At 36.3% G+C, this 24,790-nt stretch overlaps 1 protein-coding gene across 1 annotated transcript in view; it reads left to right on the forward strand.

The window, feature by feature from the left end:
• The window catches only part of PIK3CA (phosphatidylinositol-4,5-bisphosphate 3-kinase catalytic subunit alpha), a 43,372-nt gene extending 20,199 nt beyond the window's left edge, over positions 1 to 23,173 (forward strand). The window contains exons 9-20 of the mRNA XM_049775820.1: positions 2,910 to 3,034; positions 4,327 to 4,408; positions 4,902 to 5,066; positions 6,577 to 6,680; positions 7,605 to 7,776; positions 11,779 to 11,885; positions 12,517 to 12,638; positions 14,171 to 14,249; positions 19,483 to 19,653; positions 20,198 to 20,315; positions 20,409 to 20,560; positions 22,281 to 23,173. Of these exons, the coding sequence (XP_049631777.1) occupies positions 2,910 to 3,034; positions 4,327 to 4,408; positions 4,902 to 5,066; positions 6,577 to 6,680; positions 7,605 to 7,776; positions 11,779 to 11,885; positions 12,517 to 12,638; positions 14,171 to 14,249; positions 19,483 to 19,653; positions 20,198 to 20,315; positions 20,409 to 20,560; positions 22,281 to 22,551 (1,668 nt within the window). The 3' untranslated portion in view covers positions 22,552 to 23,173. The remainder of the gene's footprint in view (positions 1 to 2,909; positions 3,035 to 4,326; positions 4,409 to 4,901; positions 5,067 to 6,576; positions 6,681 to 7,604; positions 7,777 to 11,778; positions 11,886 to 12,516; positions 12,639 to 14,170; positions 14,250 to 19,482; positions 19,654 to 20,197; positions 20,316 to 20,408; positions 20,561 to 22,280) is intronic.
• Positions 23,174 to 24,790: the final 1,617 nt, after the last annotated feature.

A 24,790-nucleotide genomic window follows, 5' to 3' on the forward strand; every position in this document is an offset into this window, starting at 1 on the left:
CTCTTATTTTCTCCCCTAAGTCTTTTGTGATGTCTGGAAAACTTTCCATTCAGTCGTGGATGATAAAATCAAGCCTCTGTAACTAGAGATCTTGGTATTTTCACAGGTCATAGGATGGAGCCTAGGATGGAGTCTTTCTTTATGGTTCTAGAAGTTCTGTTTCATCACTGTTGTTTTAATCAGTCTTCTGCAGTTGGTGGTCTTGATTTTTGCACTGATACTAGGGCAAAGCCTAGGATAGAGTCTTTCATTATGTTTCCAGAAGTTCTGCTCAGTTGCAGTTGTCTCAACCAGGCCTCTGGAATTAGAGATCTTGGTTATTGTACAGGTTGTAGTCCAAAGCCTAGACTAGGGTCTTTTTTTATTGGTCCTGGGATAGGTTCTGCCCAGTCATGGTTGTCACAGTCATTCTTCTTGAGTTAGTGATCTTGGCTTTTTCACAGATCAAAGAATGCCGTCTCTTCTGATTTCATCTTATCGTTAGGTGGTAAGGTAGGACAATCTGCTCTTAGACCAAGTTGTTGCCATTTCCTCATTGTCAGGATGTCCTATCAAACCTGGCACTTGTTGGTGTCAGAGCAGTATTAAGAATGTCCCAGAGGGTGTTTGATTTCTGGAGCTGTTGTAAAGGACTGTGGTTCTATGTCTGAGATCTAGTGTTCAGAGTTGGACAGTCGCTGTTTAAACACATGGAATATAAGTTCGGACCACATGACATATGTTCAAGATGGAAGGTGCCCCTGTATTGTAAAATGTATGAGTTCTTATCCCTAGTAGATAAAAGCTTGTTTCTATATGTAAAGTTTCCCCCTTTTCAGTGTGCGTGTACAAAAAGAAATAGTGCTATATTATAATGCTGGTGCATTTGGGGATGAGAGTGTCAGGCTCATCATCTCTGTGCCCTGTCATCTCTGTGCCCTGATTTTGACTTGAGCTTTAATAGCAGGCAAGACTTTTTCTTGTAGGTTTCTGTATCAAGTAGAACCAAAACATATGAAGTTAAGGAGGATAAAAAAACAAGACAGTACACACACACACACACACAGAAAGAAATGAGTTTAAAAAAGTAATTAAGGGAGCAGAATGATGCAGGAGACTACCTTACATTTGGGGGCAAACAGGTTAAGAGGTAGTGTTATAGTGGTCTTAAACTTATAAAGGAATTATAGGCTTCCCCATTGTCTTGAGATATTCTTGTGGGCGGTGGAATCCAGGGCACATTTTCATTACACACCCTGGTCTTATTGAGTTTCAGAAATGATTTGTGGCAGAAAAGAGTTGGATAGAGTTCTTGCACTGGGGATCCTTCTGGAGCTGAATCTGGTACCAAGCAACAGTTCACATTGGGGGGAGGGGGGGTGAGAATGAGAGTCACAGAGCATGAGTCAGCAGGAGTGTTGGTTGTAGTTTCTTGCCGGGGGGCAAGATGTGGGGCTGAGGACACACATTACATGTTTTAACAAATACTTTTGAATGAATAATGCCAGTAATATTTCTTTTTTTTTCCCCCAACACCCCGCCAGTAATATTTCTACGTTAATATTATCAACAGTATTTAAGTATATAAAGTAACAAAGATGTCCACAATTTTAACCATTAGGAGTTTGTGTAACTTACTCTAGGCGGTGTATTTGTTTTACATAATAAATTAATGCATTAATTTGTCATGTTGGTAATAAATCCACTTAAAGGAATAAAATGAGAATTTGGAATTTTGTGAAGTTACTGTTTTAGTTTCTGTTTTGGTTTGCTTTATTTGTTTGGAGGGCCACTCTCAGTAGTGCCCAGGGCCTACTTTCAACTCAGTGACTGGGGACCATGTGTTCCCAGAGATAAAAACCAGGCCTCCTACATTGACAGCATGTGCTTCAGTCCTTTGAGCTGACTGCCCAGCCCAGTTTCTGAACATTAATAATGAACGTGTCTCTTTTTCATCTTCCCCTAATATGTTTTTAGTTTGGCTTCTTTTTTCTTGTTTTGTTTTGTTTTGGGGCCATAGTCAGCATAGTAGCTCAGGGGCTACTCCTGGCTCTGCACTCAGAAATCACTCCTGACTATGTTCAGGGAACCATATTGGATGCCAGGGAGCAAACCTAGGTTGGCCACATGCAAAACAATCACCTTACCTGCTATGCTATGACTCTGACCCCTGTTTTGTTGTTGTTGTTTTTATTAAAACCTTGTGAATTAAAATACTTTATAGTTGTATTTCAGGCATATAGTGATAGTGAATTAGGGCCATTCCCCCCACCAATGTTGGCCTCCCTCCATCAGAGTTCCCAGCATACATCCCCCAACACCTTCACCCTTAGCCCCTGGACTGTTAATGTAACAAGTCCATTTTGTGTTAAGGTTGTGATAGTTTGGGTTTCGACTCTATTGTAGTTGACTTTGGCATGGATATTTAGTTCTGACCATTTTTTTTTTTATTTCCATCCAATGCACCTGAGACCACTTGTCTGGCACCTTGTTTTACTTTTTGAATTTGAAAACTTTACAGCGATGATAAGGATTCAAACAAGGATTATTAATAATTTCTTTTTTGTTTTATTTTATGACTTATTTCAGAAACATTAGATTAGTGAACAAAATTTTAAGAAAGGGAATCATCAGGAAGAGAAGTTAATTCTACGCTACCCCTAGAATGCCCATTTGGTCTAAAGTATAACTTTGGCAATTGCAGTTCTATGCTTGTGGTTATGTTAATTAAGTTACAGCATTTGTTCCACAAATAGAGTCCTAAATGGGTTCTTTCTTATCCCTGAAAACAGAAGCTTGCATTGAGAATAAACTTAACAGTTAATAATCAGTATAAACTGAGTATTTCTGTTTTTGTAAATCACTCTTGAATCCAAAGAGGAAATAATATGGCAAAGAAAATTGTGTAAGATACTACTTTTATTTTACAGAGTAACAGACTAGCTAGAGACAATGAATTAAGAGAAAATGATAAAGAACAGCTTCGAGCAATTTGTACACGTGATCCTCTATCTGAAATCACTGAACAAGAAAAAGATTTCCTGTGGAGCCATAGGTAAGTGATTAGATGGAAAAACTTTTTTTTTCTCAGCTACAGAAGGAAGAACTGACCCTTTTGTCCTATTTCTACTATATCTGTTGAGAGTAAAGGGTATCACACATGTAATTTATAAACAAAAATTGTGGAAATACACCAATATTTCTGGTAAATCATGCTGAAATGATATTAAACTCACATGTTGAAGAGTTTCTTTTTAAATGATGAAATGATATTAAAATTGCATGTTGAAATATTTCTTTTTAAATTCTAAAATCCTGATAAGATCTTTTAAAGCTTTTTTTTTTTTTTTTGCGGGGGGGGGGGGGCACACCCAGCAACGCTCAGGAGCTACTCTTGGCTCTGTACTCAGAAATCACTCCTGGAATGCACGGGGGACCATATGGGATGCTGGGATTCGAAAACCATCTGTCCTAGATTGAATGCGTGCTAGACAAATGCCATACTGCTATACTCTCTTCGGCCCCCTTTTAAAGATACATTTTAATGAAATTCAGGATCCAAAAATAATGATCTATTGTTAGGTTGGAGAGAAAGAGGAAAGGGTTAAGATGCTTTGATTACACTTCAATCTCTGGAACTACATGGGCCCCCAAAATACTTCCACACCAGGCTCAGAAACCTAAAAATAATAATACAATTTTAAAACAGCTTATAATTTAATTGATCAAGGATTTCTATTATTGGAAGCTCTTTTTTTTCTTGTATCTTTCTCAAATAGTATAATTTTTCTTGTGTCACCCAGACAAAACATAAATTTTGTCCAGGAATCACAGTAGAAGTAGCAATTCTGGGTCCGGAGAGATAGCACAGCGGCGTTTGCCTTGCAAGCAGTCGACCCAGGACCTAAGGTGGTTGGTTCGAATCCCAGTGTCCCATATGGTCCCCTGTGCCTGCCAGGAGCTATTTCTGAGCAGACAGCTGCCAGGAGTAAACCCTGAGCACTGCCGGGTCTGACCCAAAAAAAAAAAAAAAAAGTAGCAATTCTTCTGAATGATAGGTGCTATAAATGAGTCCTCTGTGTTCATAAATTTTTTCTAAGTACTTGTTCTCTCTTTGGATTTTCCTCTTATCATTATCATCTTTGTCTTTACAACTGTGTCTTAGTATATGTGTAAATATACCTGCAATTAGCATACTGAACTGATTTTTTTATTTTTAAAGGACACTAATAATGGTAAGGAGTTTTTAGTGTTTGGATCTTTTAAAATTGAATATTTGAAAATTTATATATATAGACCTTTTGAGTAGCATGCAAGAATTTTGTTTGTTTTGTCTTTCCCACGCAGACACTATTGTGTAACTATTCCTGAAATTCTACCCAAACTGCTTCTGTCCGTTAAATGGAATTCAAGAGATGAAGTAGCTCAGGTAAATGCATGTTTGAGATTACTGAATAACTCTTGAACAAAATTGTTACCATACAATTTATTTTCTCTCCAAAAGCCTGCATAAATATAGTAATGAAATAGACTATGTCTTAAATCACTGATGGTAATATATTGGAGAAAATACGATTTATATCACTTCCACTAGTAAAATTAGAACTGCGTGTTTTAAAACTGAATTCATAAGATAAGCTTTTATCTTAACTGTTTTAAAGTAAGGAATAAAGACAGTGGGGGCCAGAGCCATAGGACAGCAAGTAAGGCACCTACCTTGCATGCAGTTGACCCAGGTATATCCCCAGAAACCTATGTGCTCCCACGGGGGTCTGGAGTGACCCTTGAGCATAGAGAGTCAGGAGTAAGCCCTGAGCCCATAGCTCAGGCTGTGGCAAAAATAAATAAATAAAAGAATGTCTTTGAGTCTTTAAGCTTATCTATGACTTTTAAATAAGGTTTATTGTCTTTCTCAATTATAGATGTACTGCTTGGTTAAAGATTGGCCTCCAATCAAACCTGAACAGGCTATGGAGCTTTTGGATTGTAATTACCCGGATCCTATGGTTCGAGGTTTTGCTGTTCGATGCTTGGAAAAATATCTAACAGATGACAAACTTTCTCAGTACCTAATTCAACTTGTACAGGTAAATAATGTACAGTTAAAAAAAAAGTAATATGGGGGCTGGAGAGGTGGTTTGCCTTGCCAGCGCTAGCCTAGGACAGGCCGCAGTTTGATCCTCCAGCATCCCATATGGTCCCCCATGCCAGGAGCAATTTCTGAGCACATAGTCAGGAATAACCCCTGAGCATCACCAGGTATGGCCTAAAAAAACAAACAAACAAACAAAAAGTAATATGGCATTTTTAAGCTATATTATTTGAAACCTATTTTCAGTAACAATCTTTTTTTTTTTTTAATCAGTTTTAGGGGCTGGATTGATAGCACAACAGGTAGGGCATTTGCCTTGCAGACAATCAATCTGGGTTCGATCCCCAGCATCTCATGATCCCCTGAGCCTGCCAGGAATGAATTCTGAGCACAGAACTAGGAGTAACCTCAGAGTACCTCTGGGTGTAGCAAAACAAGACAAAACAAAACAAAATTGATTTGTCTGGGGCTGGCGTGATAGTGCAATGGGGGTAAGGCATATTGCATATTGGTTTGATCTTTATATTCATATTATCCTAGAGCATCTTCAGGAGTGATCCCTAAGCAGAGTCAGGAGTAAGCCCTAAATATAGCTGTGTGTGGCCTCAAAACTTAAGAATAAGTTTTTAAAAATTACCTTTATTCACAAAGTATCATCTGCTTTCCTCTTTAAAATGGTCTTGGAGCCAGAGCAATAGTACAAATAGTTTGTGCTGCACACAACCAACCTGGATTTCATGCTCAGGATCCCATATAGTCCCCTGAACCAGCCAGGAGTAACTCTAGTACAGATCTAGGAGTCATACTTCCGATATACATGTAGATTATTATACCATGTCCCATACCATAGTACTAGTCTCTCTCCACTTTAGTCTACTGTCCTTCGCTCCCATACCCCTTCTCTGAGGTATTATTATAAACCATTGTAACTGTAATAGAAAATTAAAAATAATAGTTTTTAATTGCTTATCCTTTAAAAGTTTGTCAAAGGACACTTTAAAAAATATATTTAGGGGGCCAGAGAGATAGCACAGCAGTGTTTGCCTTGCAAGCAGCCTATCCAGGACCTAAGGTGGTTGATTCAAATCCCAGCATCCCATATGGTCCCCGTGCCTGCCAGGAGCTATTTCTGAGTAGATAGCCAGGAGTAACCCCTGAGTGCCACCGGGTGTGGCCCAAAAACCAAAAAAAAAAAAAAAAAAAAAAAAAAAAAAAAATATATATATATATATATATATATATATATATATATAGTCTAACCATATTTTTAAAAAAATGATGTATGGCCGGAGAGATAGCATGGAGGTAGGGAGTTTGCCTAGCATGCAGAAGGACTGTGGTTTGAATCCCGGCATCCCATATGGTCCCCTGACTCTGCCAGGAGCAATTTCTGAGCATAGAGCCAGGAGTAACCCCTGAGCACTGCCAGGTGTGACCCAAAAACCAAAAAAGAAAAAAAAAAAAAAAAGAATGATGTAAATTTGTTTTATGTTTTTAATACATAGGTCCTAAAATATGAACAGTATTTGGACAATCTGCTTGTGAGATTTTTACTTAAGAAAGCATTGACTAATCAAAGGATTGGGCACTTTTTCTTTTGGCATTTAAAGTAAGTCAAAATTATTTTCCCATTAGATTCAATATATCTTGCTTTCTTTTTTTAGTAGAATTGTAAAGTATGTATTACTCAAATGTATCTTGTCTACAAGTTTTCATACTGAAAGTATAATAAACCAGTAATGAGTTTTCCTTCAACATTTTCTTTTTATCATTAAATAAGTAATAAAATTCAAAATTAAACTTTATATAAAAGAATGGAAATAGTTTAAAGATTTTCATTCTCTTTATTCTTACTTATTACTTATTTATTTATTATTTACTTTTTTATTCTTACTTTATGCAAAGTAAGATTTTTCTTAAGAAAGAGGATGTTACACTTAGTTTCACTATATGTATTTTAAAAAATAAGGGGAAAAGTAACTTACCTTGAAATTCAAAATAATGACAAATCCCAAGTTTCTTATTAGAAAGCAGGGAATAAAAGTATTTTTCAGAATGTGACATACTATTCATAAAGGCAACAGCATTAAAATGTACAAATTTGTCTAAAGTTAAAATCAGATTTGTATTTCACATCATTTTTTTCATTGTTAAATGAAATCTAGAAACTAGGTTTAAATTATAGAGGCAATTCAGAAAAGGAAAAAGATGTGTCACAAAAGTGAAATGCTCATGAACTCTTTTCTGTTTATTCTTTTTATTAGGTTTTATCACTAATTTCCTTTTTATTATGTTTATATATGTTGTGCAAAAATTATTATGTAAAAGTTAATTGAAATCTGGTGTTAGTATAGATTTCCAGGATCAACCTAAAACACTTGATTGTTTTGTTTCTGTGAGAAATTTAGATTCAGAAGAGTACTTTTATCTTCCTTAAAATAATTGTAGATATGTGTCTAATGTAATTATTTAGGCTGTGTGTGTGTGTGTGTGTGTGTTTATGTACACTTCTTAAATAACTTTATTCTCTTAGATCTGAGATGCACAATAAAACAGTTAGTCAGAGGTTTGGCCTGCTTTTGGAATCCTATTGTCGTGCATGTGGCATGTATTTAAAACACCTGAACAGGCAAGTGGAGGCTATGGAGAAGCTTATTAACTTAACTGACATTCTCAAACAAGAGAAGAAGGATGAAACACAAAAGGTATGTGGCTTTAATTTGTTCTTGCCCCTTTTCTATGGCAGTTGGGCAGAGTTGTTTGTTTTTGTAATCCCAGTATACAAATGCCTCAGGTCAAGTAGATCAGGATTTGAGTTCAATTCAAATCTCATTGCCTTTTCCAATATTAGATGCATTATATATCTCTTGAATTTATTTTCTTTGTCTATAAAACAAATATTTTTCATAGGTTTGTTACAAGATTAAAATACATGAAATATCACCTGTCACAGTTTCTCAGACATGGAAAATACCTAATAAATAATAGTTCCCTTTTCTTTCCCTTTCTTCCTCTCTTATTTAACTAGTCCCAATTTTTCTTTTTCTTTTTTTTTTTTTGGTTTTTGGGTCACACCAGGCAGTGCTCAGGGGTTATTCCTGGCTCCAGGCTCAGAAATTGCTCCTGGCAGGCACGGGGGACCATATGGGACGCCGGGATTCGAACCGATGACCTCCTGCATGAAAGGCAAACACTTTACCTCCATGCTATCTCTCCGGCCCCTAGTCCCAATTTTTTATCTCATTATGTATAATTTATTATCTTCAAGAAATGACCTGAAAATGAAAAAAGAGAAATTAGATTTTACATTTCTAAGTTTATTTTATTTTATTTGTTTTTGGGGTCACACCCAGCAGTGCTCAGGGATTCTTCCTGGTTCTGTGCTCAGCAATCACTCTGGCAGGCTCAGGAGATCATATGCGATGCCAAGGATTGAACCCAGGCCCATCCCAGCTTGGCAACATGCAAGGCAAATGCTCTACAACTGTGGCCCTTATACTTCTAAGTTTAAAATGGACCCAGGGTAAAGGTTAAGGTGTTTGCCTTGCATACTGCCAACCAGGGATCAATATTAGCACCACGTTGTCCCCAAGTACCACCTGAAGAGACCCCCCCAAGCACAGAGCTAGAGCAGTTCCTGGGCACTGCCAAACATGACTCTTAAATTTTTTTTTGTTTTCTTTTGTTTTGTTTTGTTTTGTTTTTCTTCTCTTCTTTTCTCATCTCTTCTCTTTTTTTTTCTTTTAGTTTCGTTTTTGTCTTTTTCCAATGGTGCTCATGGGTTACTCCTACCTGTGCACTCAGGGATCACTCCTGGTGGTGCTTGAGGAACATATGAGGAAGCCAGGGATCAAACCCTAGTTGGCCTTGTGCAAAGCAAATGCCCTACTTGCTGTATTCTCACTCTGGCCCTAGCCCCCTAAAATTTTCTTTATTAAAAAATAAAATGAAGGGACCGGCGCGGTGGTACTAGAGGTAAGGTGTCTGCCTTGCCAGCGCTAGCCTAGGACGGACCACGGTTCGATCCCCCAGCGTCCCATATGGTCCCCCAAGCCAGGAGCAACTTCTGAACGCATAGCCAGGAGTAACCCCTGAGCGTTACCAGGCGTGGCCCAAAAACCAAAAAAAATAAAACTAAAAAATAAAATGGGGTAATAAAAAATAAAATAAATAAATAAAATGGGGGAGGAGAAATAGCACAATTGTAGGGCATTTGCCTTGGATGCAGCCGACCCAGGACCACACTGGTTTGAATCCCGGCATCCATATGGTCCCCCGCCTGCCAGGAGCGATTTCTGAGCGCAGAACCTTTAAGCACTATCGGATGTGGCAAAAAAAAAAAAAAAAAAAAAAAAAAAACACCAAAAAATTGAGATCATTTTTACTTGGAAGGTGAAATGGAAGGGGAAAAGTGAGTTTGTTAATAAATCTCTTAAAAAAATGTAAATTAGCAGTAAGGAATAAATTTTCTAACCACTTCATTAATATTTAGTTTAAAAAGAGTTTTAAAGAAATTTACTGTATTAATCAAAATGTCAGTGTGTTCCTGAGTTGATTTTCTTCAAGCGTTGCTATCTATACAAGTTCAGTCAGGGAATGATTGTATTGTTTTTAATGCTAAAATTGGGAACAAGAAGGAAATAGACTTCTGTGGAGATTAAAATTTGTTATATAGGTGAGATAAGAAGAATCAGTTAAGAACAGCTGAAATACAAAAAAGTTTCATCGAGACCATGGAGAATGACTCAGGGGTTGGACAGACTGGTATGCCCAGAGTCAGTCTTATGCCAATAAATTTCTGGGGTGAGGCCTTCTTGTAATCAGGCCAAGGATTTTTTTTCCGTTTTCCCCATATTTTGCTGGGCCTGTGCAAACAACGGCGATTGCCACTATCACACCTTTACTACTGTATTTTTAAACACTTATTCTTTAAGAAAGAAGGAAAGAAAAAAACAGCTTGCTGAACTTAAAAAAAAATAAATAAGTAACTGTAGTAGAATGCCTGTCTCGAATACAGGCAGGGGATGGGATGGAGGGTGGGGGGATTGGGGGTGGGAATGTTGCACTGGTGAAGGGGGGTGTTCTGTTTGTGACTGTATCCCAGCTATAATCATGTTTGTAATCATGGTGTTAAATAAAAAATAAAATAAATAAATAAATAAAGTTAAAAAATCAGTTAAGTTTGTAAATATGGCATTTCTTCTAAGCTAGAGTTTTCATATTACAGATTGGCTCTAGAACAGTAAAATTATTCTCAGTAAATAGGACCCGGAGAGATAGCACAGTGGTGTTTGCCTTGCAAGCAGCCGATCCAGGACCAAAGGTGGTTGGTTCGAATCCCAGTGTCCCATATGGTCCCCCGTGCCTGCCAGGAGCTATTTCTGAGCACACAGCCAGGAGTAACCCCTGAGCCCCGCCGGGTGTGACCCAAAAAAAAAAAAAAAACAAAAAAAATTATTCTCAGTAAATAAAGTAAAATCAGAAATTCATTACTCAGATGGTGATAGGGAATTAAATTTGTAGTCATAGAAACAAAAGGAGTTACTTTGTTTTTGTGTTTTAGCATAGTAGTGATAACAAGTAATAATCACTGTGGCTAGCATTAGGGATTTGGTGATTAAAAATGTCTTGTGCATGAGCATGAATGACTCTGGTCAGCAATGACTTCTTTAATCAATTATACATAGTAAGACATGGAAACTTTGTCCCGGGGGTGAAGAGAGGGGTTAGAGAATTCGTGTGTATACTTTACATGCAGTAGCCCATGTCAGTATATTCAATCCTTGACTTCATGGTGCCCACAGTACTGCATAATGTGCCAACCCTATTTTTCTCAACCCCCTCAATTTTTTCTAAAATTTCAGCATGAAAAATTACTATAAACTCCTAGTTCCTAGCTTCATTTTTCCTCTCAGATTTTTTTTTTCAATATGTAGAACTTTCATAAAAATAGCAAGCCAGTTGTCACGGTAATGTTAAAATCACTCTGGCCCTTTGCTAGAACTTTTTTACCCAATGGAGATAGAATGTGATTTTTTTTCCCTGAAAAGCTTAAAAGTAACATCATTATTTGGGAGCAAAGCAATAGCACAGTGAGTAGAGCATTTGCTGTGCACATGGCCAAACTGGATTCAATCCGGGTATCTTATGGTTCCCCGAGCTTGCCAGGAATGATTTCTGAGCACAGAGCCAGGAGTAGCCCCCTAGCAATACCAGATGTGGCCCAAAAATAGAAAAAAATAAAAGTAAAATTATTAAGCTAAGAGGGTGTGATAACTGTTACTTTTCCTCTGAAATAGATGCAAAAAAACTTTACTTTGTGCCATCTCTGTTGTAACTATTCAGAACTACTATTTTAATATGAAAATAGTCATTATCAAAATGAATAGTTGTGGCACCATTCCAGTGCAATTCATTTTCCAAAAACTGTAGCTGACCTCTAAGCTGCCATTGACCACACTTGCTCTAAAGCCAAGATATTGCCTGCTGGTGCTGTTAAGTTCCTCTCCCAGTAAGGCACACAGGATTGCCACTCTTGCCTCTTTGCCTGAATTGTGCGACTCTGTTGGAGAAATAAATTCTTGTCATTAGGATGTAGCCAAAGACTCTCTAATGCTGAGTGTGGCTCCAGTGTTTATAAGGTATAGCAATTGGGTTTATCTTTAGTGAAATCACTTCTTAATTCTGATTATATCTCTGTATATCAGGTACAGATGAAGTTTTTAGTTGAGCAAATGAGGCGGCCAGATTTCATGGATGCTCTTCAGGGCTTTCTCTCTCCTCTAAACCCTGCTCATCAATTAGGAAATCTCAGGTAATGAACTTCATTCGAAGTTTTTCTGATGTATTTAAACAAGTATGCTTTCTGAATAAAATCTTAGAGAAATTCTGAATGTTTCTTATAGGTGCTGGAGCAATAGGGAGCTTGTCTCACTCACATACTGCTGGCCAAAGTTCAATCCCTGAATCTCATCTGATCCCCCAAGCACTACCAGGAGTGATTCCTGAGTATTGCTGAGCATAGCCCCAAAACAAAAAAGTGTTATATATAAACTAAGAATGTTCAGTTACATATGCTTTATTCTATCATGCAAGATAAAAATGAAAAATAAATTTAAAATAATTTTTAAAGTTCATATCTGCATTTTTTGCAAACAACTTTTTATGACTGCAGTTTTTTAAAGATAGAAGTTCTGTATGATAATAAAAGAACTAGAATGTAGTAACTGTAAAACTAATGCCAGATCTCTAGTTTCTGAAAAATGTTACTAAAAGGTAAGCTAATATTTCTATTTCTTTGTATACATTAAAAATGAATGCATAACTAAGATTATAGAGAAAGTTCTAATCTTACATTACTTAAAATATACTGTATGAATTTTAATATAAATTTGAGGGCAACTAGCAAAGCCAAGGTACCTAGTAATTATTCAGCTGTTTTACAGGCTTGAAGAATGTCGAATTATGTCCTCTGCAAAAAGACCACTGTGGTTGAATTGGGAAAATCCAGACATCATGTCAGAGTTACTCTTTCAGAACAATGAGATCATCTTTAAAAACGGGGATGGTAAGAAAGAGTATTAATGGATTTATGATGCACAAATTTTATACAGTCTATTTATTAACCATGAAGATCATCAAAAGCCATTCAAGAAATAGCCAAGTGATAAATATAGTAAACAAATGTCTTAACTTAGAATATGAAACATAATTATTGAAAATAAGTTGAATTAATTAGACTTGCAAAACCTAAAATCAGTTTTTGAGTATCATTTGTTCTTCTGTAGGAGTGTGCTTCCATTCATTCCATAAATATTTGATGAGCTAGATCCTGGCATGTAAGAAAAATCAAAACAGCATCTGAGCCTTCTTAGAGCATATAGTCTAGCAGAGAAAAGAAATATGTTAAACAAATAACTACAAAAATAACTGGAACCTTGGAACAGAGTCTGCTAAAGAACCATAAAGAAATGTTTTAACTGGCACTCAGAGAATACAAAAGCTATTTCTCTTGGCGTGCAGTGGACAACCCTATTTCAAATCCTAGAACCACATAAGCCTCCCTCAAGCATCCCTCGTGTAGTCTCTGAGCACAGAGCCAGTAGTAAGCTGTGAGCACTGCTGGATGTCCTACCTCCTATAAGAAAGTCCTAACTTGAATAACAAGCTGAGTTAGTAGGGAAGGAGATAGTGGAGTGGTAGGAGGATCATTAATGGATTTCTATTGAGAAACAACATTTTAGCAATGAATTCTATAAATCCCACTTTTTCCATATAAATATTCAACTTTTTGAAGAGCTCAGAAAAAAAGAAGAGCAGATCTTTCTTGAGTTACAGTGAGGTTGAATAAGCCCATTTTAAGTCCATCTTAAATTGAAGTTAAATATAAAAGAAAATGCATTTAATATATCTTGCTTACCACAGCTTGTTCTAACTTTTATTTTACTTTTTTGGTTGTACAGCCACACCCAGCAGTACTCAGGGCTTACTCCTGGTTCTGTTCAGTAAACACTTTGGATGGACTAAGGAATTAAACCTGGTCACCTGCATGCCAGGAGATCATGCCTGCTGTACTAGCTCTCCACCCTCTAACCTAAAGATGTTCAGATGGTTTGCTTTAGCCTACAGTATGGCAAATATGTAATACAAAACCTTATTACTTTATTATTACTCATTAATACTCTACTCATAATAAAGTATTGAATGGCTCACTAGCTTATTGAATTTTATGGCATGGCTAACTAGGAACTTAGATTATGAGTAATTATACTACTGCATATCCTACTTCAGGAAAAAGTCAGAGTTCAACTTTATACTTTCTAATGAATGAAGATCACTTTCATACTATATTTTCCCTAACCATTCTTTACACATTGTGATTAAAAATTTTGAAAAATAGGTACCAGCTTATCCTTCATAGTTATACAAATGTATTTATATAGTTACTTATACATTTAGAAGTGGATTTTATAAATCAGCATATTGACTCCTTACAAATTACTAAATTAAAGAATCATTATAACTTGGTTTATCTTCCATTTGACAATTATGGATGACATACCCAAATTTGTACTTGTGGTAATATTATTTGAATTTCAGATTTACGGCAAGATATGTTAACGCTTCAAATTATTCGCATTATGGAAAACATATGGCAAAATCAAGGATTGGATCTTCGGTAAGTAGCCAAAAAGGCAAGAAGGGAAACCTATTACTTAATTATAAAGCGTATGTATAGGCATTCATCTGTAAAGTACTATATGAAGTAATTAACACTAATTAAGTTGTTAACACTTGTTAGCTTTTATTTTTCTTTTCTCCCGTGGTTCAGCATATCTACTGAGATTTAGTTAAGAAAGAACTGTCTCTGATAAGCTCATAAAGACTTTGCAATTCTGTATCACTGGTAGATATGACATAACAGGCATAAAAGTTTCGTTTTCATTCAGAACGCAATAATTAAGAGAGTTTTATAATCTGAATTTTAAAACTGCATATCTTCTAATCTTGCATCAATTTTGCATCACAATTTATGATGTGAACTACTCTTCATGTGTTTGCCATTGTTCAGCCCAACCTTCCAACTTCAGCTATTATTAATACTTCAATGTTTTTGTCAAACTTCATCTATTTTTTTTCTGATAGTTATTTCTTCCTATTTATTTATTTATTTATTTATTTTGTCTTTGCTAATCAAGACTCATTCAGATGGGCTGGAGAAATAGTACAATGGTTAGAGTTTGCCTTGAATATGGCCATTTTAGGTTCAATTCCCAGAGTGCAGAACTAGGAGTAAACCTGAGTACCAGTAGGTTTGACCCCAAAACAAAAAAAGAAAGTTACTCAAAGACTAACTGTACCAAAGCCCTTTTGTGTGAGTAGGATAGGACTCAACTCTAGATGTAGCAACAATATGAATTAGGGTTTATTCCTCTTACAGGTTAATTGTAGCTATTACGTAAAAAATCTGGTGACATATAGTATGTCCTTTTATTGCAGAGAAGAAAAGTGGATATCTCATGTAATCTACTGAGCCACAAATTAAGTCATTAACTTCAGATTTCTTTTAAACCCTATTTAATTTCTGTTGCTTTTTTACTAAAGCAGTTGCTATTTACAAATCTAGTGTTCTTGTTTGGTGTCATCAGATATCCACATGCCACTGCTACCACACCTCTAGGCGAGTAGATTATAACACTGGGGCTGGAACAATAGTACAGCAAGCAGAGCACTTGCCATGAACATGGTTAACCCAGGCTCAATCCTTAGCATCCCATATGGTCTCCAGAGCCAGGAGTAATCCCTGAGCATTGCCAGATGTGGCCCAAAAACAAGCCAAGAAAAAAAAAATTAAAAAAGAACTAAATAGTAGTACTACAAATGATTTAAATACTTTAATTATAAATTTGCACTGCAAAAAAATACATACAAAAATTCAGCTAGATCAGGGACCAGAGCAATAAACTCAGCAATTAGAGCACTTGCTTTTCACATAGCTGACCTAGGTTCAATCCTTGGCCTACTATATGATTCCTTGAGTACCTACAGGAGTAATTCCTGAGTGCAGGAACAGGGGTAACCCCAGAGCATTGCCAGTGTAGCAAAATAAAGAGAGGGAGGTGAGAGAGTTTAAGCTAGCTCATTAAAAAGTAGAGGGCCGGAGTGATAGCAGAGCAGTAGGGTGCTTGCCTTGCACCAGATGACCTGGACGAACCCAGGTTCAAAGCCTGGCATCCCATATATTCCCCCTGAGCCTGCTAGAAGTGATTTCTGAGCACAGAGCCAGTAGTAACAACTGAGCACCAGAAAAGTAAATAGAATCCTGGGGAAATGTTTCAGTTTTCGAATATTTTCTGAAAACTTTTTTTTTAAGTAAATTTAAGTAAAAATTAAATTCAAGGGCTAGAGCGGTGGCACAAGCAGTAAAGCGTCTACCTTGCCCACACTACTAGCCTAGGACAGACCGCAGTTTGATTCTCCAGCATCCCACATGGTCCCCAAGCCAGGAGCGATTTCTGAGCATGTAGCCAGGAGTAACCCCTGAGCATCATTGGGTATGGCCCAAAACAAAAAAAAAAAAAAATTTTTTTTAATTCAGTTTAGTTTTAAATAAGTAAATTTTAGGAATATCACAGAATCAGATTTATTATGACTGCTGCTTAGTTGTGTGTATGTGGTTTTGGGGTAGAGGGTTATACACACCCAGCTGTACTCAGAATTACTCCTAGTTTTTCACTCAGGGATCATTCCTGACAAGGCTTGTGGTACCATCCATATATGGTGCTGGGGTTCAAACCCAAGATGGCTGTGTACAAGGCAAGCACCTTCTCTGCTGTTCTATCTCTCCAACTCATACTTTGTTATTGTTCTTTTTCTATTAACTTGATTTATAGGACTGTGTGGCACTTTAAACTATGAGCATATCCAATAGTTATAAAATTGAAATGTAAGTTAAGGGAGAATAAACATGAGTACAACCTTGAGAAATTTCTGAGCAGATTGCAGAAATTAGAGCAAGTGCTTCACAGCTCTTAGGAAGAGAATAGATTCATAGTTTTAATGTGGCAAGTTTGTGTAAGAGAATAAAAACTGTGAAGAACCCTTTGGTTCTGATAATTAGAAGAGTTGATGGACCAGAGAAATAACTGTTTAGTAGATGATGTCCTTGGTTTACCTCAGGTTCATTCCCAGATACTACATGGCCCTCTGAGGACTCCCATGATCGACCGCTGAGCAGAACCTGAAGTAACCACTTAGCAGTGCCAGATGTGGCCTGAAAAATAAAAAATTAGAGTTGGCTGTATACAGTCAAGTCTGTAAATGAAGATAGGATAATTATATGGAATTACTTGGAAATAAGTATAGACCATTGTTAAATTAAATATTAATTATAAAGTCCTTTGAGGTGCATGGAGTGGATCTGGCGCCTGCAGCTTCTTTGGCCTGGCGGGTCCAGGATAACGGCGAGGAAATGATCTACAGCAGTCAGATTTCAGGAGACATGAAGCTTTATTATAAGGCCCTAACCGCCATGTGCATATCTTACTTGACTACTAAGCTAAGCAGCCTCTTTCCTGCTCCTGCATCTGTCCTGTCTCTCCTCTCTCCTTGCCCCTTCTTCCTTGCTGAGCTCCTGAGCCTCTCCCTTCACCCCTCCCCCAGGCCTAAATTAACAACCACAGACCCCTCCCAGCAGAGGGCTGGTCTGCCCAACAGGTAAGATTAGCATATGGCCTGAGGAGGGGTTACAGACCATTCATTACTCTTTTAGGAACTTAAGTAGAAAAGAAAAAGAATGAACAGTAGGTATTAGAATAACAGACAAGAAAAATCATACTATGATTCTAATATGAATTGGGACAGTAGGTGTTTATTTTTCCACTATATCTTTCAATCCTGCATCTCAGCCCTCAAGAGCATGTCCTTTCTAATATCCTGTGTGATGAATGGGAAGAACCCATGAAGCACATCTTCTGCATACCAGTTATGTTGACTGTATCTAGAAAAATCACTAGTCGGGGCCAGAGAGATAGCATGGAGGTAAGGCGTTTGCCTTCAATGCAGAAGGACGGTGGTTCGAATCCTGGTATCCCATATGGTCCCCCAAGTCTGCCAGGAGTGATTTCTGAGTGTAGAGCCTGGAGTAACTCCTGTGCGCTGCCAGGTGTGACCCAAAAACAAAAAAAAAAAAAAGAAAAATCACCAGTGGATTAGTTAAGTTGTGAGCTAAACTGCCTGCTCTTTTATGAAACACCATCTCTTTTTGTTTTGTTTTGTTTTGTTTTGGAACCACACCCAGCAGCACTCAGGTTATTGAGTTATTCAGTTACTCCTGGAGATTCTCTGGAGACCATATAGGATGAATGCTAGGGATCAAACATAGGTTGCCACATGCAAGGCAAATGCTCTCTCTGCTGTGCATATTTGGTCCTATGAAGCACTGTCTTTTTTTTTTTTAATTAAATCTTTTTTTAAACACCTTGATTACAAATATGATTGCAGTTGGGTTTCAGTCATGTATAGTACACGCCCCCATCACCGATGTCCCAAATCTCCCTCCTCCCCACACCAACCCCATCTGTCCTCTAGATAGGCTTTCTACTTCATTCATTCACATTGTTATCATAGTTCTCGATGTAGTAATTTCTTTAACATATATGCCTTTTTCCAATTACATGCCTATGTAAGACTTCAATTAAAACATTGTATTAGAAGCATACATGAGAATCTACTAATTATTATTAACTAGGCTGTTTTTGCTTAATTTGTATAAGAAAGTGTCACTCTCCTCAGTTTTTTCAAATACTATTTTATCGTTTCATAAAAGATGTTACTTAAATTAATTACCGTGTAATAGTTTTTTATTTTATTTATATGTAAATGTTTACTTTTTAAATATTTAATGTTTAGTTAACTTTAATTTAATGTTTTTTAAATATTTAAATGTTTAACATCAGAGATAGAATACATAAGTTCAAGTCCTTTGGAATACTCAGACTCAAAAACCTGAGAATTACTGTATCAGATATTTTTGAATGTCAGTCAAACAGCTTCAAATTCACCCATGTATATGGGCAGAGGCACACCCATTGTGCTCAGGGAATCACTGCTGCGGGGGCACAGTTAACCTTTATGCTGGTAACAATTAAACTGGGATCAGCTCTATGCAGAGCAAGCATTTTGTCCCTGGTATTATCTCTCTGGACTCACAGTATTCGTTTTTTTTTAACTAGCCAGTCCAGCATTGCTTACAGTGCTGTGGGCCCTCTCACCACAATTCTTGAGCAGGATCTATAAACCTGACAGTTCAGTAGTTGCTTGGGCCTGTCACTGTTCAGGAGCTTCTAGATCCAAACCTGGTGGTAATCAAAAAAAAACATGGGGCCCCAGGGATCAAACTCAAGGCCTCACATATGTTTGACATGTCTTCTACCAGTTAATTCTTCTCCCCAGGTTGAAATCCAGAAATATTTTTTCATGTCATAAATTTTGGTGAAACTTTAGTCGCCACAATTTTCTTAATGCATTTCTACAATTAGATGCTTTCTCAATCGAAGTTTAAACTTTAGTGCTAGATAATTTAAAGACTCTTCTAGGAATGTCAAGCTATAATAAAAATAAAGTTACACTAGGAATAAAAGTCATATTTCAAAATTTTCAAATAGAATATTCTAGCATGAGTCAAATAAAATATTAGCTATTTGGAGGGAGTGCAGGGTAATAAATAGTACAGCAGGGAGGGCATTTGCTTTGCACATGGTTCTGTCCCAGGCACCCCAGATGGTCTCCAGAGCCCGCCAAGAATAATTCCATAGCAAAGTGCAAGGAGTAACTCCTGAACACACACAAAAAAATGTTTGTTTTAAAATTCTGTCATCTTAACTAATTGCAGATGTCTTGATCCTTTTTAGAATGCTACCCTATGGTTGCCTGTCAATTGGAGATTGTGTGGGACTAATTGAGGTGGTGAGAAATTCTCACACAATTATGCAAATTCAGTGCAAAGGTGGCCTGAAAGGGGCACTGCAGTTCAACAGCCACACATTACACCAATGGCTCAAAGACAAGAACAAAGGAGAAATGTAAGTTTATTCTTTTCTTCCTGTGCTAAGGTCAGTTTTTGTTAAACAAGACTTTTAGATGACTGGTTGTCTGCACCTTAAGTCATAATAAACATACTTGCTACAAAGAAAAACTTAACCTTTGCAGCATTTGAGGTTATTGTTTTTAAATGATCAGAATTATTTCGAATTTGGTAATACCCTTTGCAGCCAGTTTCAGAAATGTTATTTTCATATTGTTTATAAATTTTTAAAAAAATTAATATTGTACATTTAAAACTTTACTTTCAAAGTATTATTAAGGTGATTTTAAAAAGATTTTAATTAACTAAATATTTTTTACTTTGACAGTGTTTTATCAGAGAATATCTATAAATTTCTTTTGAAACCCTTGGACATTTCAAAACCACCAAGTTCCACAAATCTTCAGACACAATTGCTTCCCCGCCCAAGTGTTACTGATTGTTTTCATTGTTAAAATACAAACTTGAATCCTCTTCACAATTTGGACAGAATAGCTTTACATTTACATCACATTCACAGGGTATCTATTTCTCTTTTGTAGATATGATGCAGCTATTGACCTATTTACACGTTCATGTGCAGGATATTGTGTCGCAACCTTTATTTTGGGGATTGGAGACCGTCACAATAGTAACATCATGGTCAAAGATGATGGACAAGTAATAGTTTTCCCTTCTTACAATGTTTTGTGATTCTTTGGTTTATAAATCCAAGTTGTCAAACTATTAACCAAGTTTCTTATTTTTTCAAAGCTATTTCATATTGATTTTGGACACTTTTTGGACCACAAGAAGAAAAAATTTGGCTATAAACGAGAACGTGTACCATTTGTTTTGACACAAGATTTCTTGATAGTAATTAGTAAAGGAGCTCAAGAATGTACAAAGACAAGAGAATTTGAGAGGTAAGCTCAAGAAAGTAAAGAATCCTTGATATTCTATCAAAAACATTTTATTTTTTTCAAGCAATTAAAAATAATAGAGGTAAAGTAACATTTTAACATAAATTGAGTTTTTAATTTTATTGTATAAGGCCATATTCAACTGTGTTCAATGGGCCTGGGGTTTGAATTTGACCCTGCACATGAGGGTACTGCTTGAGCTATCTCCTATGCTCCTTGTCTAGCATCTTATGGTTTGTTTGTTGTATTGCAGGAAGAAAAATAGAAAAGAAAGCTAGTGCAGCTTATTAGTTAACTATAACCTAGAAAGAATATGTCCATTTTGATAAAACTGAGGTTATTTAAAGGGAGATGGAGCTGGGAACAACCCGTGAAGAGGTCCAGTAGACTTGGAGGGATATTGGTACTCTAGACTTTGGTGATGGGGCTGTTGTAATCACCTCTTTGAAAGGGTATGAACCTGTACTTCTAAAATAAGTACTATTAAAAAAATAAAATACATGCTATAAGTCACCATTGCCTAACTTTTGGGGGAGGCCACACCCTGCTTAGGGGTTACTCCTGCTTCTGTGCTTGGCAGGCCTAGGGGACTATATAGGATACCAGAGATAGAACGCAGGCCAGCCAATGCAAAATAAAATGCCCTACCTGTTGTTTTATCCCTCTGGTCCCATATTGCCTTCCTGATGGACTCGGGGACCATATTGGATGCCAGAGAATCAAACCTGGGTCACCCATGCAATAATAGCAAGTGCTCTTATTCCAGCCCCACATTGTCTTAACTTTTAAGTGATTCTTAAACTTTATAACAAATTAACTTTTTGTTCTTCTAAATTACTGGATTCTGTATTGATCAATAAGACATAATGAATAAAGCAATACTGTTGAATCATAGTTTGAAGAAGTCAACAAATCATAATTATTACCATTGTAACAACAAAAGGTTTCTGAACATAACAACCATAAATTCATTTAAAACCAACTGCATAATGAAACTGGGTTGTCTGTCAGCATTCACTTGTGTTGCATTTTAGAAATAAAAGGGAAAAGTTACAAGAGGGAAAAATTCAAGAAGCTCCAGGGCTCCCCTCAAATCATTATATGTTTGATTTCTGAATTAATTTTCCTTATTTCAGGGGCCAGAACAGTGATGCTAGTGATAAGGCGTCTGCCTTGTGCACACTAGTTTAGGACAGACTGCGGTTCTATCCCCCTAGGGCTCATATGGTCCCCTAAGCCAGGAGCGATTTCTGAGCGCATAGCCAGGAGTAACCCCTGAGCGTCAGGGTGTGTGGCCCAAAACAAACAAAAGAAATATTTTTTCCTTATTTCAGCATAAAACCTTTTACTGTTGCCATATTTTTTGTCACCAAAATCAGCTACATGACTCCATATGTGTTCTTGATCCATAGCTTAAGAGCCCTGCACTAAAATGCCAATTTACATTAAATAAATCTCTGTTTAAATTCTGATACACCAGACATAGTGCTGGTCATAAAACAGTAAACAGAGTTCTTACTGTCATAATTTACATTTCAGTGTGGGATAGAAGGAATAGAAAGTGTTGATAAAAGAAGAATGTTGGTCTTTATATAGTTTTGTTTTGTTTTTTCAGAAAGGCTGCTTATGAGCTAATCTAATGAGCTTCTCTCTGAGCAAAGCCCTGAAATTAATAGTAACTCGATTTGCTCCTAACTTACTAAACTGTTCTTATTTCTTGTAGGTTTCAGGAGATGTGCTACAAGGCTTACCTTGCAATCCGGCAGCATGCTAATCTCTTCATAAATCTTTTCTCAATGATGCTTGGCTCTGGAATGCCTGAACTACAATCTTTTGATGATATTGCATATATTCGAAAGACCCTAGCATTAGATAAAACTGAACAAGAGGCTTTGGAATATTTCATGAAACAGATGAATGATGCACATCATGGTGGCTGGACAACAAAAATGGATTGGATCTTCCACACAATTAAGCAGCATGCTTTGAACTGAAGTGATAGCTGAGAAACTGAAAGCTCAATATCTGGATTCTATACTGCACTGTTAATAACTGTCAACAGGCAAAGACTGATTGCATAGAAATTGCACAATCCATGAACAGCATTAGAATTCACATCAAGAACAGAAATAAAATACTATATAATTTAAATAATGTAAACGCAAACAGGGTTTGATAGCACTAAACTAGTTCATTTCAAAATTAAGCTTTAGAATAATGCGCAATTTCATGTTATGCCTTAAGTCCAAAAAAGGTAATCTTTGAAGATTGTTTGTATCTTTTTTTAAAAAACAAAACAAACAAAAAAAAATTACCCCAAAATATATAGAAATGGTGGAGAAGGAAAAAGAATGATGTTCTCTTTTTTGCAAGTGTTCTGTTTCAAACTATGGACATAACAGTCTATCATTGCATTAGCTCCACGTAAGCTAGAGTTTGACATGAAATTTAAGATTGAAAAATAATGAAAATTGACATATTTTTCCATTGCTGTTCAATTTATAGTTTGAAGTGGGTTTTGGACTCCTTGTTGAATGAAGAAAAAATGCTTGGGGTGGAAGGGACTCAAGATTTCATCAGAGACTTTCCTTTTTAATAAATCAAACCTTTTAATGATTTGGGGTCTTATCTGCACAGTTTTGGAAGCAGTCACAAATGAGCCCTGTTATAACATTGTGTTTGGGGGGGGAGTTCTAGACTGTATTTACAAGAATCTGATTCTTATTTCCCAGGGAAATGCTGGGCTCTCACAAAGTAAAATACTCATCTTAGAAAAACAATGAGCAAAAGTAGTTCTTGCTCCAGAATTGTACAGTATTCACCTTAGGTTGATTTTTTTTCCTCTCCTTTTGCAATTGAATACATTTTTCATGCATGTTTTCCAGAAAATAGAAATGAGTATTAATGTTATTAAAAAGATTATTTTTTTTATTAAAGGCTATTTATATTATAGAAACTATCATTAATATATATTCTTTATTTACAAGATCTGTCCCATAGTCGTGCATTGTTTTGCACCCCAAACTTTTTATGTTCATAGCAGCATGGTCAACTTTTCTCTTGGTCTGTGGGTGAGGCTCAGGCACTGTCCAATTTACACCAAAAGTGTATAACTAAAGAAAGCAAATTTCATCTTCTTTCCTTTTGTTTCTTTGTTTTCACAGGAATCCTCTATCTTCCATCCTCTTTTGTACTTGAGAGATCACAATCATATGAAATTAGTTACCAAAATTAACAGCTTAGAATATCTTCCTGATTGCTTAAACCCTCTACTGAGGTATGCTCATGAATAATGCATTATAATATGGGGAAATAGAGACAATGAACTTTATACCTTTTAGGCTACTTATCCAACAATTCATTTATAAAAATAGGACCTTTTAACCACCTTAAGACTATATCCCATTTCCAAGTGGTGAGGGCTCCAACTTTCTTAAATTGCCTATGAGTACAGTATACCCAAGATCTCGGGTCTAATGCTAGCCAGTGATTCTGGTTTTTTACTCAGTATTTAAAGTAAATGAGTAGTCTTATAGGAAATAGCTTTAGTAAATGTCCAGGTGCCACACCAGAAAAAGTGCAATAATTTATTGACAGTTTTCTAGATTAGATATATCATTGGAATACTTTATTTTGTAAAAAGTGTGTACATGGTATACTCTAGTAAGACAACATCACTTAAAAATAATCATTTATTAAATCAGTCACCTATAGTAGAAGTCTTGAATTAATGAACAAAGGACTCTAATTCAAATATCCTTAATATATGGCTATTTTAGAACCCTTAAAGGGCATAATTATTGAAGATTTAGGTACTTCTTTAAAGCATGTAAATAAAATTGCCAACAAGAAAAAATTTGAAAACTAGAGGAACTTTATATAGATATAAAGTGTCTTAAAATAGTTAGAATTTAAACTCCATTTTAAGTAGGAGACCAGAAATATTATTTTGCAGGTATGAAAGTTTCATAACCTATTAAAACATCATAGATAATATTTTATCTTTCGATATATTCAGTTAATACTAACATCCCAATCTTTTCCATATCAGGGATTGATTACAAGAAAATTCAGTAAAATGGTACAAATCTTAAACATTTGTGGTGGAAAATGAAGATTTTACAGAAAACCATGGTATATATGAGTGCCAAAACAGCCTTGAGCTTCCTTCATAAAACTTGTACAGTTTATGCATTTTTCACATCAGTCCAAATAGTTGTACCCATCCTTCCT

Source organism: Suncus etruscus, chromosome 6, assembly GCF_024139225.1.
Source record: "Suncus etruscus isolate mSunEtr1 chromosome 6, mSunEtr1.pri.cur, whole genome shotgun sequence".
NCBI lineage: Eukaryota > Metazoa > Chordata > Mammalia > Eulipotyphla > Soricidae > Suncus > Suncus etruscus.